Consider the following 7,473-nt stretch of genomic DNA (forward strand, 5'->3'; position numbering starts at 1 on the left):
TTGAAAAACATGGATATATATGTTTTTTGTTTGAGTATAACATAATTTTTTACTCTCAATTTTTGGTAGGAGTATGAATTAGGAGTATATGGAGTATAATTTATAGTAGTAATTTGAATTTTAGTTATAATACCTTCGAGGACAGGTGGTTATAGATACATGTAGATGTTTAATATTATGTATTTTCTTTCTTCTAAAACCTTTGGAAACGGGATAAGATAGCCAGATATAACACATGGATTTACATCTTTTTCAGGAGTAGCCATGAAAATGGCCGGGGCATACGGCATTCAAGGTTTGTATATTTGTAACGCTACAATTCTGTCATTTAACAGTTTCTACAATATTTTCAACAGTTTACATATTTTTAAAATTTTAATTCCGGGACGTTAAATGCTGTCCCGTGTCAAGGATGACAACCCCATGCCACGTAAAAGATCGTCTCTCTGGGATGTTGCTAAAACGCGGAACGGAACGGAAAACGGAATACATGTGTATATCGTTTTTGATTAAATCACAGGGACTTGCTTCCGGCGTGTAATAATTATTTATTGAAAAAATCATATACCGTAATATAAAACTACACAAGGGAGGACGCCATTTTGGACCCCTTCCTCGCTTCAACCTCTGTTTTCGTTATATTTTGCCATATTTTACTGACTCACCGCCACGGATCTGTCAAGAAATGATTATTCTAAGACCTTTTGCTGAAATTTCCCCCTTGGAGCCTCTTCAATACACATTTCAGACTAAAAATAATCCAAATTCGCTCGATAGGACAGTTGGTATGGACAGAAAGCGAAAGTAACCTCGGCGTTTTACATTCGAATACGGAATTAGAACGCGGTTTAAATTAGCAGTTGTTTTCAATAGTGGAAAAACCCCGAGGTAACCGAATGTGTTTTCACTTTCTGTCCATACCAACTGTCCTATCGAGCGAGTTTGGATTATTTTTAGTCTGAAATGTGTATTGAAGAGGCTCCAAGGGGGAAATTTCAGCATAAGGTCTTAGAATAATCATTTCTTGAAAGATCCGTGGCGGTGAGTCAGTAAAATATGGCAAAATATAACGAAAACAGAGGTTGAAGCGAGGAAGGGGTCCAAAATGGCGTCCTCCCTTGTATAGTTTTATTATTACGGTATATGATTTTTTTAAATAAATAATTATTACACGCCGGGAGCAAGTCCCTGTGATTAAATCACTTGAAACACGCAAATTTTATCATAAAAAATATATATTATATACACATTCAATCCCTTTTTAATAAAACAAGTTGATTTAATCATGTTCAGCCTCTTATTCATGAAAATTGCTGACATTGCAGTGACATGAATAGAATTTGGAAGTGTGGTGGTGGTGGGGATTACACTTATCTGAAAAGAATTTGACAATCGAAAAAAAAGACAAATGTACGTATGATTGGTAGGGGGAATCAGGTCCTACTCCAATGCCTTTCATTAATTGTTTTGTAGACCTACTTTCTACATTATAATTACATTAACAACAAGATGTGTTTGTGAAACACTATGCGCCCGGCGGCAACAGTTAAAAACATATTTTTAGCTTATAGGTCACAGTCAAGGTCACAAGGTCATTAATCTTGTTGTCATTTGAAAGAACTTGATTAGTGAAGTATGCATACCAAATATGAAGTCTATCTCTCATGGTTCAAAAGTAATGGTGAAGGTTCAAAAAAACTATTTTTAGCATATACGACACAGTCAAGGTCACAAGGTCATTGACCTTTGCGTCATGTAAAAGGGCTTAATAAGTGGAGTACGCATGTCAAAAATTAAGTCTCTATCTTTCTTCGTTCAAAAATTATGGCGAAGGTAAACGTTTGCAGACAAAAAAGCTGTATTTAGCCTATAGGTCGCAGTCAAGGTCACAAGGTCATTGATCATAGTGCCATTTGAAAGAGCTTTATCAGTGGTGTTTGCATACTAAATATAAAGTCTCTATCTTTTATGTTTCAAAAGTTATGGCGAAGGTTAAAGTTTGCAGAAAAAATATTTTTGGCATATACATGTAGGTCACAGTCAGGGTCACAAGGTCCTTGACCTTGGTGTCATTTGAAAGAGCTTAATTAGTGGAGTAAGCATACCAAATATGAAGTCTCTTTCATTCATGGTTCAAAAGTTATGGCAAAGGTTAAAGTTTGCAGACAAACAGAACAAAAATAATATATGCCTCGGATCTTTCGATGCGGGCGCATTAAAAGGTTATGTATGGAAAAAAAGGTGTAGGGCCAAATATTTGATACATGTACAGTCTCGGGTCAAAAGTATTCGTAAAAAATGGCCTACTTTTTCACTGCCGCGGTTCGCTTCCCATTTCAGCGTCGTTCTTGACGCACAAATTAGATTTATCCCTCTTACTACGTACAAATATACACAAGAACATGACAGATCACGTGGCTTTGTTATGACGTATTTTGTCGTCTGCAAATGTTTTGTTTCCGCTTTAAAAACAAATGGGTAGGAAAGGATTTGAACTGTGTGCGTCCGAGAAAGAAAGTATTCTATCGTTGTCTAAAGCTGATATAAAGTTAAAGGAAATATCAGAGATAACAGGAAGACCTATATCTACAATATGCAGTTTTTTAAAGCGACAACAAAGACGTGGAAATGCAGAAAACAGGGATCGAAGTGGCAGACCGTGTAAGTGTAGTGTCCAAGGGGAAAGGCAACTTATTCGACTTGTGAAAAATAATCGTCGAAGGACGTTGACAGAATTAACGAATGTTACCAATGAAAATGGAGCTAGTAGACTGTCAGAAAGTACCGTGAAAAGAATTTTGAGAAAAGGGGGATACCGGAGGAGGCTTGTAAAGAAAAAACTTCGGATTCGTGAAGTGAACAAGAAACCAGAAGTCTCTGTCGAGACTGTAGCTCTACTGGTTTATACTTAAAACAAGGAAGAAAAAAGTAGCAGTTGGAATTTGAAACTTTAAAACAGCAATAAATAGAAAATTGATCCTTGTCAGTCATCAAAATTAAAACTGATGCACAGAATTATGTATCTTAGTGTAGTCTACTTGTGTGCAAAGTTATATTGAAATCGGACCAAAACTGTAGGAGGAGTAGCATTTTGAAAGAATTTCACAGAAATTTCTATTTTAAGTAACCATGGCAACACCGTTCATCGAAATCAAAAACCGATGCACAGAATTATGTATCCTAGTGTAGTCTACTTGTGTGCCAAGTTATATTGAAATCGGACCAAAACTGTAGAAGGAGTAGCATTTTGAAAGCATTTCACAGAAATTTCTATTTTTAGTAACCACGGCAACACCGTTCATCAAAATCAGAAACCAATGCACAGAATTATGTATCTTATTGCAGTCTACTTGTGTGCCAAGTTATATTGAAATCGTACCCAAATTGTAGGAGGAGTAGCATTTTGAAAGCATTTCACAGAAATTTCTATTTTTAGAAACAACGACAACACCGTTCATCAAAATCAGCAACCAATGCACAGAATTATGTATCTTAGTGTAGTCTACTTGTGTGCCAAATTATATTGAAATCGGACCAAAACTGTAGGAGGAGTAGCATTTTGAAAGCATTTCACAGAAATTTCTATTTTTAGTAACCATGGCAACACCGTTCATCGAAATCAAAAACCGATGCACAGAATTATGTATCTTAGTGTAGTCTACTTGTGTGCCAAGTTATACTGAAATTAGACCAAAACTGTAGGAGGAGTAGTGTTTTGAAAGAATTTCACAGAAATTTCTATTTTTAGTAACCACGGCAACACCGTTCATCGAAATCAAAAACCGATACACAGAATTATGTATATTAGTGTAGTCTACCTGTATGCCAAGTTATATTGAAATCAGACCAAAACTGTAGGAGGAGTAGCATTTTGAAAAATTGTTTACAGACAGACAGACAGACGGACGGACGGACGCCGGACGCATTACTATCGCATAAGCTCTTCTGGTCTCTGACCAGTAGAGCTAAAAACGATTAATTGGTGTAAACAATACAGACACGAAACTGTCGATGGATTTTGGAATAAAATAATATTCAGTGATGAGTGTAAGGTGATGATTGATGGAGAACAACGCGTGTATGTGTGGCGGAAGGACGGCGAAGAATGGGACGCCCGTTGTGTTGCACCCCCTTCTGGACGGCGCCTTGATTTGATGGTGTGGGGATGTATAACAGCTTATGGTGTAGGTATACTTTAAATGTTGTTGACGGTAAAATTAATGCCGAAAAATATATTGAAATCATCAATAGCAATTTATGGCCTGTTGTAGCCAGGCATTTCCCTAACAATCGGTATATGTTTCAAGACGACAATGCATCTGTGCATAGAGCAAGAGTAGTGAAAGATTTCGTGACTAGAGAGGGAATAACAACACTTGAATGGCCAGCCCAAAGTCCTGACTTAAATATTATCGAAAATTGCTGGAAAAAAATGAAACACGAACTTAATATAAATGTTCATAACCTGAGGACCAACGATGACCTTGCAGTAGCCGTTCGACAGGCCTGGGAAAACATCCCGCTTCAATTCATTCAAAGGCTATACCAGTCGATTCCAAGAAGAATTAAAGCAGTGATCAAGTCAAAAGACTGTCTTACGAAATATTAAGATTGGTACAGATTCAGTTAGGTTAAAAATTTGATGAAACTAAGGTGACCTAGTTTTGTTTACATCGCCGCCATTTTGTTTTTTTTACGAATACTTATGACCCGAGACTGTATCTAGATTTATCCCATTGATATAGCTCATGTGATATCGTTTTGTATCCCACTGCAGTTGTGATGTCACAATGGGTTTTGCGTTAGCCTAATGAAGTAAAACAAGCTAATTCAGAGAATTTGTGTCCCCCGCTTAGGGAAAAAGTAAACCATAAGCAGTTCGGGAGGGGGGGGGGGGTCGGATCCCCCTGACTGAATTTGTAGAATTATTAAATGTATCATGAATACTAAAGTAAATAAAATATGCCAATATGGATATAAAGATTTGATTGCTTATTCTTTGTTATGTGTATAGAAGATTTTTTTATGTGGAATATTTATCACACTGTAATGATGATTTTATGAGTTTGTACAAGCCAGACCTTATATTTTTTTCTTTTCACATGCTGAATACTATTATTTAGTAAAAAAAAAAGTATTTCGGAAAAAAAAAAGAAAATGGATCGCCCGGGATTCGATTCCGGGACCTCTCACATGTGAAGCGAGAGACTTACCACTATACCTCGGAACCGCTTTAAACTGGCAAAAATCATAATTATGCAAATATGAAGTCACATACATGTATATATTCACGTTCGATATTGTCAAAATTTTACACAGTGCATGGTGTCTAATTTAACCTTTACTAAACAGTTCTAATAGATGTAATAAGAATATAAAGTCCTCCGAGAACCTGTTTGATATGTAATAACTCTGCTCATGCCCCTGTGCTAAAAATAGCGACATGTAATAAATAAGTACTAATAAAACAAACGGGGCGGGACACTTTGAGAGGGATGAGAAGGTCCTAGGGAGTTTTGGTATAAAATTACATTGCAAAATCTCAAAATCTTCTTGAAATATTGCCCGGAAAGGATAGTGTTAGACACAGACAGAATGTATAAATTTACGACCTTGAACTTTTTGACCTCAAAATCAATAGGGGTCTTCCTTAGGCCACAGGGAGTTGTTATGTAAAATTTCATTGCAAAAGCTCAAAGGGTTCTCGAGATATCCCGCGGAAACGAAAGTGTTATAACAGACAGAATTTGCGAATTTATGACCTTTGACCTTTTGACCTCAAAATCAATAGGGTTCTTCTTTTGTCCATAGGGAGTTGCTATGCAAAATTTCATTGCGAAAGCTCAAAGGGTTCTCAAGATATTGCATGGAAAAGAAAGCGTTACAGACAGACAGAAAGACGGACGGACAGACCCAAATTAATATATATCCCCCACTTTTCAAGCGGGGGACAATAAAGTGGAGTCCTTTATATACAAAAACTGTGTAAAACATTGATTGTGAAATATTAAAAATGGGATAAAAAGAATCTCCCATGATCATCACGGGAGATCCTGTCGTACATGTAAGTTTACATCGTTACGTTTTAATTATTTCAGATCTGTTTAAGATGATACCAGTCGAAGGAACTGCAGAGTGTCTACGTAAGTGAAATTTAGGGGGAAAAAAGAATTAAAACCTATCATCAGGTTTACATAAAATGAAAAATGTTCTTTTTTTAATTAATATTTTCCCTTATAGATACGAAAGCACTTTTCAGACTTTGGAGTGTCAACCATAAAACGACAGGTGTGTATACATGTACTTTTAAATTCATTATAAATTGAACAAAAAAAATTATTTGAAAATTTGAATATAAAAGCCTTAGTTATCTTTTTGTGAAAATTCATTTTATCAATATTTCAGCTTTGCAAACTCTTTATGAGTATATAGTTGCACACATCAATGCCCCTAAGCGGCTATGCTGCATGCCAGGTAAATTTAAAATCTTATATAAGTATTAAATGTTACGAACCCCTGGACTCCAGGCAAACTGTTATTCTGCATTCCTTCACATCGAAGAAAAATGTTACTCGAGGGTCAGAAATAGGTGTCAAAATTACCCTGGACCTTAATTGATCCTTGCTTTTCCTTTCACCTGTAATATTATTCCCCCAGACGATAACAACGACGTTTGCAATGAATATGAAACATGATTGTACTTAGACCGCGTACGTTGTAAATTTTGTAATATAGTTAGTATCTTAACTTATAATGTCATATGAAGATAAAGAAAAGAAAATATTTTGACAACTTTATTCTTAAAGATACTTGAGTGACAAACTTCCCCCTCATTGTGATAAGTAGCCAAGTTCGTTGTTATAAAATATTTTTTGAGTTAAATAATGTTATATGCGTTATTTTTCATATTCATGAAACAGGATTTCGTTCTGACAATTTGGAAGCATTTGTTGGTGGAATGAGATGGATTCCAAACAGTTAAGTTAATATTTTTATATATTTAGATTCAAAATCAGAATGATTTCAAATTTACTAAGTTTTTTAAAACTTTCATTTGAACTGTATAAATATCTGATAACTTGTAATTAACTTTTTACTGAAACACAGTTGGACGAATGATGAAGCGTGTAGACTTCAGTTGTCAGCAATGCAAGGAATACCTCGCTTTCGTAATGGAAAGTAAGTCTTTTAATCAGTTAACAAATTTCTTCTTCACTTTATTTTCCCTGCTTAGTTCTGTGTATCTGTAAAGATTCTTCAATTAAAAGATACGATCTTCAATGAATGATACCTCTAGAATATTATTATTCACATTATATATAAAAAAAAATTAGTGAGGTGAAGTTAACGAACAGTATTTTAGTTAATAAGTCAATACAAACTTTAAAGCAGCGCAAACAGGGACTTCATAACTTCAAGAGGTTGGATCAGGTGCCATGGAGGAGTGAGCATCACATGCCAACTGGTCACAAC

General features: G+C 35.5%; 1 protein-coding gene across 1 annotated transcript; it reads left to right on the forward strand.

Annotated features, from left to right (window-relative positions):
- Positions 1-256: 256 nt before the first annotated feature.
- Positions 257-7,179, forward strand: LOC134246688 (uncharacterized; the record flags this gene model as incomplete). The annotated part of the gene is made up of 6 exons (XM_062729051.1): positions 257-295; positions 6,099-6,143; positions 6,241-6,288; positions 6,406-6,474; positions 6,921-6,977; positions 7,108-7,179. Coding segments are annotated over 6 exons (330 nt in total), but the record flags the coding sequence as incomplete, so codon positions are not given.
- Positions 7,180-7,473: the final 294 nt, after the last annotated feature.

This window comes from Saccostrea cucullata, unplaced genomic scaffold (genome assembly GCF_032062105.1).
Source record: "Saccostrea cucullata isolate Sc308-1 unplaced genomic scaffold, CSIRO_AGI_Scuc_v1 ctg20707, whole genome shotgun sequence".
In the NCBI taxonomy this organism is placed as follows: Eukaryota; Metazoa; Mollusca; class Bivalvia; order Ostreida; family Ostreidae; genus Saccostrea; species Saccostrea cuccullata.